The sequence below is a fragment of the Dipodomys merriami genome, unplaced genomic scaffold (assembly GCF_024711535.1).
Source record: "Dipodomys merriami isolate MVZ:Mamm:240054 unplaced genomic scaffold, mDipMer1.0.p SCAF_130, whole genome shotgun sequence".
Taxonomy (NCBI): Eukaryota; Metazoa; Chordata; class Mammalia; order Rodentia; family Heteromyidae; genus Dipodomys; species Dipodomys merriami.
Window position 1 is genome coordinate 3,040,210 of NW_027202605.1, and position 10,067 is coordinate 3,050,276.

Consider the following 10,067-nt stretch of genomic DNA (forward strand, 5'->3'; position numbering starts at 1 on the left):
CCCGCTGCGTCTGGCTCCTTCATCCCGGACTCTCTGTGTGAGCATTCAGGTATGGCCGCGGCTGCGGTCGCTGCTGCAACCCTGCCGCCGCCGTGGCGGCTGCTGGCAGGCGCTCAGATGTGTCTCCTTGTCTTGGCTTCCCCTCTCTTGTCTAACTCTGTCCTGTGATGGCACACTTGGTGTGATTCTCTGGCTAAGGACTGTTCACTGGAACTCTAAAACTGCTTTCTATGCGAGAGCTTGTTCAGATTCCAGCTTTTCCTCCGCCATCTTCCCGGAACTCCTTCATCTGTAGGATTTTTTTTTAAAGGTTGTTCTTAATGTTCAGAGTCCTAGACAAAACTTCATTCTATCTATAGGTAGCAGAAATGTTATGACAGGAAATCCAGATGTTGAATGGGAATGGAATCAAGGGTCACCATTATCTCAGGTACAAGGGACAGCTTACTTTTTGCCAGATTTCTTAATTCCACCTATGACGAGGGGCCCCTTCCCTGCGGCCTTCGCTCTCAGCTCCTCGAGTTTTTTCTGCTCCTCTTTCTGTTTCTGCTTGAAGGGCTTGTCTTCCTCATCCATCTCCTTGGCCTGCTTCTTGGGCTGCTTCAGGGGCTTCTTCTTGCCACCTTCGCGGCCGGACATGATGCCAGCCGCGCCTTGGCCCAGACCCTGAGATGCATCTTTTTCTTAATGATTATACATAACAATATATAATAAAATTTTTGTTTGTTTTTCGTGCTATTCCTGAGGCTTAGAAATCCGGGCCTAGCGCATTGCCCCTGAGGTTTTTTTTGTGCTCAAGGATAGCACTCTAGCACTTTCACCACAGCCACCACCTCCTCCTCCTCCTCCTCCTCCTCCTCCGTGGTTTTTTAAAATTTTTTTGCTAGTTAATTGCAAATAAAAGTCCCATGGACTTTCCTGTCTGGGCTGGCTTTGAACTGCAATCATTAGATCTCAAACTCCTGAGTAGGTAGGATGCCAGGCATGAGCCACCCATGCTCTATGATAACAGGAAGTTTTGTTACTGACAGGTGCTCTCAGAGGTGAAGATCCAAGATTCTTGGCACCCTGAAGGGAGGAATTGCACAGAGGGCATACCACAAGATAATGTAGCAAAGCAGGGAATTTAATAGAGAAAGAAAATCTACCTTTAAGTGAAATAAATAGGACCAGGAAAATCTGGGAACTAACATGTAGTTACAATTCAAATTTAAATAGATAAAATGTTTTCTTTTTCCAATTTGAAAAAGGACCATAGGGGAATTATCTGCCACTGAAACCCAGTAGGAAACCCAAGGAGGACTTTCTGCTTTCTACCACCCAGGGAGTGTGGGAGGAGTTCTTAATAACTGTACCAGAGGAGGGGATCATGATTGGGAAGATTTTTTTTTTTTTAGAAGGGATCTGTGAACGTGTAAGATTGGCATCCCATAATGTAAATATATGAATGAGATGCCACCTGTGTGCATGAGGCCTTAGTAGGAGTTTATTGCCCAAAGGTCAAGCTAAAGGCACAAGGGGTTCCACTACACACATACCTCAGTTTCCCTTAGAACTGGCCTAGAATTGTAACCACTCCCTGACCACAAATGAAGTGGCATGGGAGGAACTGGGGAAGAGGAAGAGCTCAAGGTGTTAGGCAGCCATGAGAGGAGAGGGGTGTTGATCTGTGCATTCTTTCTCTGGGATGTGGAAATAGTAACATTTAGATTAATTTCTCAAGGCAATTGTGCTATTGAATTTCTCTCTCTGGCCAGCTCACTTTAAATGACTGTAAGTACTGAGGTCTCCTGTGAACTTCAGAAGTAGATATGTTTGTGGTGAAGGATTGCCTCCATTCCATCTTCACTCAGAACTCCTGCACAGGCCTTTTCTCTGTACAGGATGGCAATGCATTTGTAAAGGTGTAAGCCTTTACATTCCCAGGACCTTAAAAGAGCATTCAGTTTCTCCAGGTCTCTGAATGAGGCAATTGCTTGGCCAGGTCAGAGATAGAACCATAAAGGTACATGTAAGACTAAGATTATTTCCTCCTCCTCCTCCTCCTCTTTCCCGCTCTCTTCCTCCACCTCCTCCTCCTCCTCTGCCACGGCTTCCTCCTCCTCCTCCTCCTCCTCCTCCTCCTCCTACTCCTCCTCCTTCTTCTCCTCTTCCTCACTCTCTTTTCCTTTCTCCTTTCGTTTCCTTCTCTTCTTTCCTTCTTCCCTTCCTTCCTTCCTTCTCTTCTTTCCTTCCTCTCTCGCTTCTTTCTTCCTCTCCTCCCCTTTCCTCCACCCCTTCCCATCCCTCCCCTTCCCTGAAAGTATTCCAGCCACCCCATATTTGGGAAGTAAGTCTAAATTTACTGATAATGCTGAGTTTTGTGTCTGTATATGCTTTGCAAAATAAAAAAATAACCCTATGCATTGCTTGTCATAAAGGATGTGGTTTTTCTATTTGAAAGACTTAACTCTCAGCTGTCTGGGGACTGCACAATTTCAGAAAGCCTATACCCCTGTGCATCTGTCGGCTGCAGAGGTGACAATAAAAACTATCATTTGGCTTATTAATTGTGGCATCTTTTGTTTTGTTACTGATTGGGTTACAACACTCAGAGCTCAGCCTCCTGAGTAGCTAGGATTGCAGGTGGGAGCTACCAGCACCTACCCTAAAGATTGTACTTCTGATACCCCTTTCCCCGATCCTGTTTATATCTCTGAAGATGGCTGAAGATGAGCTGAAGTGCCGTCTTCCCCTGTCTGCCAGGTAATAAATCTCCTTTCTTTAACCTTCACTTTGTCTTTTTATTTGTCTTATAGGGGCAAGAGGCTGGGACTGGTATGTGGAATAGCTGGAGATTGGATGTAGGGTCTCCTATGCAGTAGCACACCAGCAATTCTTTCTACCATCAGGCTGTAACTTGAATGATATACTTGAGGGACAACTACATATGTCAAACTTCAGGTTTCTGAATGGAAGATTGTTTTGAATTTTCTTTTGCAGGTTCTGTTTGTGGAGATGGCTGTAGTGGCATGCATGACCAGTTAAATTTCCTGGAGGACAAATGGGTAAGAGTGGATGGGGGAGGGGGGAACAAGGAAGACATGGAAGTCACTGAATTCTGTTATATGGGAATTGTTTGCAAGATACAGAGAAGCCACATCTTGAGAGGTCGAATTGGGAGTCTTTTTATTTCTTTTGGTCAGTTGTGGGGCTTGAACTCTGGGCCTGGGCGCTGTCCCTCAGCTCTTCAGCTTAAGATGAGTGCTCTACCACTTGAGCCACAGTGACAGTGTCACAGACTTTCCTGCCTGGGCTAGCTTTGAACTGTGATCCTCAGATCTCAGCCTCCTTAGTAACTAGGATTATAGGTGTGAGCCACTAGCATTTGGCTAGGAGTCTTTAGTAAAATGCAGGCAACTGCAGGTAGACTCCTGTCCCAAAGACCTGCAGCCCAGAACAGAGCTTGCACAAAGCTTTTAAAGTCAAAAACCACATGTTGTAGGTGGGGAAGCAGCTCAGCACAAGCTAACCATATAGGAGAACAATCAGGGGCAAACATTCTTTGTAGCAAACCTTTCCTGGGGCTAAACAGGATGACATGTCTGCAATCCAAAAAATGGCCTGTCTCACCTCTAGCCTTTTCAAGAAGGTTTTATGGTGACTTCCTTATAATTTCCCCTAACAAGTTCTCTTTTGTTTGTAGTTGTTGTTGTTATTGTCAGTCGTGGGGCTTGAACTCCCAGCCTGAGTGCTGTCCCTTGAGCTTTTGTGCTCAAGGGTAGCACTCTACCTCTTTGGTTCAGGTTTTCTAATGGTTAATTGGAGATGATAAATCTCACAGACTTTACTGTCCAGTCTAGCTTTGAACCACAGTCCTCAGATCTCAGCCTCTTGAGTAGCTAGATTTACAAGTGTGAACCACTAGTGCTGCGCTTGTATTCTAACTCTTGAGTGTGTTTTGGCATCTGCTTGTCACTGTATTCTCAAATCAGCCAACACAGTTGAGAATCAGTAGCATTAGGTACACTCAGAAAAAGAGCCTGTTGTCCTGTGAGCGATTTCATGACTTCCCCAGGGGTGGCCAGACCTGCACTCAGTCCACAGAGACACCATGGCCTTCTTCTGATGGACTCTAAAGCTTGAATAGGGAGCCCCATCATCAGCTGCACTTTGTGGACATTATTACCCATGCTTCCAGAGTCACATAGGATACTCTGCTACCCGGGAAAGGAAGGGAGGGAGACACCAACACTTGGCAACTAGAAATTGAGACTCAGAACTGCAGTTAGTTGGATACAGAGCAATGAACTGCTTGGCTATTTCTTACACTTAAAGATGGGGAACCAAATCCATATTGATTACACACAAACCAGTCTCTACTCTGTAGTTCAGAATCATCCATCTGATAACCATACTGCAAACCCCCAGATTTCTTCTCCCAATTCTCCCTTCAGAGTCCTTGATTGGAAACAGTTCCATGCATATTTGATGTGAACAGAAAGGCAATGGCACCCACCTGCAATCCTAGCTACTCAGGAGGCTGAGGTCTAAGTATACTGGTCTAAGTATACTGGATTCTTATCTCCAACTAATGAGCAAAAAGCTAAAAGTAGAGTTTACTCAAGTGGTAACACGCTAGCCTTGGGGCAAAAAAAACTAAGGGACAGCCAGACCTTGGGGTTCAGTCCTGTACTAGAATAAAAAGAAAAGGAAGAAATGACAGGGAGGAAGGGAGGAAGTAAAGAAGAGGGAGGACGGGGCTGGGAAGGTGGCTTAGTGGTAGAGCGTCTGCCTTGCATGCATGAGGCCCTAGGTTCGATTCCCCAGCACCACATAAGCAAAAAGAAAAAAAAAGCCGGAAGTGACACTGTGGCTCAAGTGGTAGAGTGCTAACCTGAGCTGAAGAGCTGAGGGACAGCGCCCAGGCCCAGAGTTCAGGCCCCATGACCGGACCCCCCCCAAAAAAAGAGGGAGGAAGTAAAGAAGAGGGAGGAAGTAAAGAAGGGAAAAGAAAAAGGGAGGGAGGAAGGAAGAGGGGGTTGGAGGGAGAGAAGGAGGGAAGAAAACCTAGTCTTATATGTATCACTGTGGTTCTATCTCTAGCCAAGTAATTGCTTCATTCAGAGACCTGGAGGAAGTTAATACTCTTTAAAGGTCCTGGGAATGTAAAGGCTTACACCTTTACAAATGCATTTCCATTCTTCTGAAGAGAAAGGATCTGTGCAGGAGCTCTGAGGGTAGATGGAATGGATGCAGTCCTTCTCTGCAAACATCATTTCTACCTTGAGGTTCACTGGAGACCTCAGTAGTTAGAGCCGTTTAAAGTGAGTTGGCAAGAGAGAGAAATCCAGTAACACAACTGCCATGAGAAATTAAATGTTAATACTTTCACATCCCAGACTCCTCTGGGCCCGGGGTTTGAAAGAACTGTAGCAGACTGCAATGTTAGCAGAGAGAATTGCTAGTCAAGAGCACCCTGAGAAGAAATGAAGATCTCGTTCCTGATAGGATGGAATTCAGTTAGAAACTGGCCACACATAACCCAAGGTTTTCAAAGCAAACCAGCCTATGGCCTTTTCCCGATCCCTATGCCCAACATCCAACAGAGACAGACATGTTTGGCTTTTTCTTTTTTTTTCTTTTGGAGTCCCAGGTTGGGAAAAGCATGTACTCAGATAGGACAATGGGAGAACTGAGCATCCACATCAGGATACCATTAAAAAATATATACCAAAAACAAATGGACAACAAATCAAAAGAGCTACTTTTGTTAATACTCTGCTGCTGCTGCTGCTGTTCTGTTCTGTTCTGTTGCTCTAGCTACTGAGCCAATATGGTGGAGTAGGGATTTTGCTGATTGGCTGTCTCCCTTTTCATGGACCCTGTTGATTGGTTGTCTATCTTACAGACCATGGTTGGAAAGTTGCATGCATGGGGAATATCTTGGGAGCATCCTTATTCCACTTAGCCCATTTCTTGCTCTTGGTGCACCTTGTCATTTTCTCCTGGCTATTGTGATTTCTCTGTCCGCCATGTTTCTTTAAATGGGGTCTCCACACTGGCTTCCATCTGGCAGCTGATAGAAACACGTGTTCCTCAATTGGGAGTGCCTTCCTAAGTCTACCTGTCCATCAGTGGGAACCAGTGAACCTGGTTAGCTCTGTGAGTGAGTTGACGGCATCTGTAATCAAATATTCATGGCAATTAGAGGAGCTGTTAGCATTTGGGAGTGAATTTCATACATGCAATTGCAAAACCCTGTATTCCCTAACTTCAAGAAACATGTTTAAGGATGATTGCAAATGAGAAATAGTTGTAATGAAAATCAAATTCAAGAACATATGTTGCTTTTTTTAGTTAAATGTTATTTTATTTAAAGATATAAGTAAAGCAGGTGTTAGTACAATGTCAAGGACACTGAAGACAGAGTAGTTTAAAAAGATCCCTTATGAACTCCACACTATGGTGAAAAGATGGATATTAATCAAATTGTACTAATGAAACTGAACTGAGGGTTCTTCAAAGAATAGCCATCCTTCAATGGCTCATGCCTGTCATCCTAGCTAATCAGGAGGCTGAGTTCTAAGGATCATGGTTCAAAGCCAGCCACAGCAGGGAAATCTATGATGTTCCTATTTCCAATCAACCAGGAAAGAGCTGGAAGTGGCTCAAGTGACAGAGTTCTAGCCTTGAGAAAAAAATGCTAAGAGATAGCACCTGGCCCTGAGTTAAATCTCAGTACCAGCAAAAAAGAAAAGAAAAGAAAGGGAGAGAGGGATTGGAGAAAGAAGGAGAGTGGGAAAGGAGGGAGGGAGAAAAAATAGAGAGAGGAGCTTTGTTGTGTTTGAGTGATATGTGACCTAATGATGCATGATAGGAAAGTAGCCCTGAGCAAGGAAGGGAGGGAAGGGGAAGGGGTGTAATAAAGAGTTCTGCTGTATTTGAGCCATGTAAATGACCTAATAATGACCTGGTCAAGGGCCCTTGAAATGGGACAGGAAAAGCAAATGCTTTGTTCCCTGCAGCAGTTTCAGAGCTGATAAGCAGCTAGCTGGACCCAAAGCTATTCTATGAAGTCATAAAAGGACTATAGGCCAGGTGTTTGGTGGCTCATGCCTGTAATCCTACCTATTCTGAAGGCTGAGATCTGCGGATCAAAGCCACCTTGCACAGGAAAGTCCTTAAGACTCTTATCTCCAAAAATTGATCAGAAAAATCCAGGGGTTGTACTGTGGCTCAAGTGGCAGAGCACTAGCCTTGAGCCTAAAGAAGCTTAGGGACAGGGCCCAGGTCCTGATTTCAAGCCCCAGGACTAGAAAAAAGACTATACACAGTGGCAACTTTTCTCAAAGGGAGGCCATAACAGCCTAAACAACCTTGCCTGGGAACAGGGGATAGAATTACAGGTGGGCCCAATGGGTATGTTTCTAGAAAATTCTGACACGTGATAAACTCAAAGTAAGAGCCATTGCTATTTCAAGAGGGAAATATGCAAGGTACCATAAACATCAAGAAGTTCTCATAGAAGTTTTTTAATCTTAGACTTAAAGCTACAAGCCCAGTTCTAGCCACGTGAATATTGACAGCCTAGAACACTGACTTTTCTTGCCTGCTGTTTCTTTCATAGGCACAGAGGCCCAATTATGTCACCGCCTTCAGCCCAGCAGCAAATGCCTGCTAGTGCTTGCACCCCCCCCCAGTGGCCACCACTAGAGCTGCAGCAGATCCTTATCTTGCAGTGTTACTGCCTGGTGAACTCAAGGAATGAAATCCATAGACAGCAAGGAGTGAGTGTTAAAAGTATTCAATTTATGCATGTGAGAAGAGAAAATGTTCTTGCTGGGTGAGAGGGGTCATGATAGGGTTTGCCAACTAACTGGTGGGTTTTTTATTTTAATCTGTTTAGATGTCATTTAATTTTTATGCTAATGAGATGCTTGGAAGGTGACTTGCTCATTAGACCCGTGATATTTTTAATTGATCATCCCTTTTAGCTATTGGGGCATGGAATTACCTGAAGACATTTAGGACTATCCTACCTTCATTTTATCCAACCTATCTGGGTCAAAAGGAAGTTAGAATGCTTGGGAAGTTTTTTCAGATGATCTACTTTCTCTCTCTCTCTCTCTCTCTCTCTCTCTCTCTCTCTCTCTCTCTCTCTCTCTCTCTCTCTCTCTCTCTCTTTCTCTCCTTTTTATTTATTTATTTTTTTGTTGGTTATGGGGCCTAACTCTGGGCCTGGGTGCTGTCCCTCAGATCTTCAGCTCAAGGGTAGCACCCTACCACTTGAGCCACAGCGCCACTTCTGGCATTTTCTGCTTATGGGTGTTGAGGAATCGAACCTAGGGTCTCTTGCATGCAAGGCAAGCACTCTACCAGTGCGCCACCTTTCTAGTTCTATTTTTCTATTTTTTTTAAGAGAAATCTTTCAGGCTTATTCCTGATTTCTTCTGCCTGACTAATTTACCTATTCCAAGACATCTTTCATTTTTTCTTTTTCTTTTTGTTTTTTGTCAGTCCTGGGGCTTGAATTCAGGGCCTCAGGGTTGTCCTTGAGGTCTTTTGCTCCAGATGAGTCCTCTACCACTTAGAGCAACAGCACCACTTTCAGTTTTCTGGTGGTTAAATGGAGATGAGTCTCACTGAACTGAGCCGGCTTCGAGCATTGATCCTTAGATCTCAATTTCCTGAGTAGTTAGGATTACTGGCGTGCCAGCTCCCAATACTACAGTTCTTTACATCCACAGCACTTGTGTGAGTATAACATACTACATACACTACAGTCTATGTGCTTTCTATTCCTGGGCATAAGGCCTGCTAATGGATTTACTACCTGTGGAAATAGCTTCAAACTGCCTATGGTAGACTTTTGTGATTGAATGTTAGGCCCATTTCTCACAAATCCATTTTCTTCCCTTTTTTCAAATGTGTAAACAGCACTAAGTTTTTATTTTCTCACATGTTGCTCATCCAGTACGGGCTTTGTAGGTGCCTCCTCTAGTCACCTTCTCTTTTCCCCAGTACATCTGAACGTCACTCCTGCAAGCTATAAGGTCTGGAAGGAGCTGCTGGCTGCTCCTTTATATTTGGGATACGTGAATTAGAATGATCCCAACTCTGATCAGTCAATTCCAGATGAGGCCTAATGTGGAAGAAAGAGCCTTACTCCTGGATTTATTTATTTATCTATCTTTAAGTAGTTGTACAAAGAGGTTTCAATGCAACACATCAGTTTAGGAGCACAGGGCATCTTTTTAAAAAAAATTGGTTTTTGGGTTTGAACTCAAAGCCTAGTCGCTGTCCCTGAGCTTTTTTGCTCAAGGCTAGCCCTCTGCCACTTTGAGCTACAGCTCCCCTGCTGGTTTTCTTGTAGTTATTTGGAGATAATCACATGGAATTTCCTGCCCAGGCCAGTTTGGAACCTGTATCCTCAAATCTCAGCCTCCTGAGTAGCTAGCATTATGGGCAACAGCCACCAGCTATCAGCTGTCTAATGCATCTTGATCCACGTGATTTCCTTCCATCATTCTTCTCATCTCTCCCAACCCCACCCAAGTTATGTAGTTCCATTTTCACAGTGTACATTGAATATGATGATTACATTCTCCCACCCTTCCTCTCTCCATCCCTCCACATCCTACCACTTCATCTACCTGCCCCCCCACCTCAAGTTCTAGCTTCCTGTTATCCATTTTGTTAGACTCTGTTAGTTGTTCAAAGAATTCTCCCCTGCATATACCACATATTTCAGTTAATGATATACCATATACTTTAGTTAATACATTTGTAGTATGTATCTATGTATGTGTGTATGTACACACACACACACACACACACACACACACACACACACACACACACACACACATATGCACATGACCCAGTGTTTATATATATTTATAAATTAGGTCTGTTTTCCATCTATGAGAAACAACATGTGATCTTTTGTCTTTCTGGACCTGAGTTACTTCTTTTAACATAACTTTTTAGCCAGACACAAGTGGGTCACACCTGTAACCCTAGCTACTTAGGAGGCTGTGATCTGAGGATCATGGTCCAAAGCCAGCCTAGGCAGGAAGGTCCAT

General features: G+C 44.1%; 1 protein-coding gene across 1 annotated transcript; it reads right to left on the minus strand.

Moving 5' to 3' along the window:
• Window positions 1-444: 444 nt before the first annotated feature.
• LOC138824941 (translation machinery-associated protein 7-like) lies at window positions 445-664 on the minus strand. The gene has a single exon (XM_070019338.1). The coding sequence runs from the start codon at window positions 637-639 to the stop codon at window positions 445-447; it is 195 nt and encodes a 64-aa protein (XP_069875439.1). The 5' UTR covers window positions 640-664.
• Window positions 665-10,067: the final 9,403 nt, after the last annotated feature.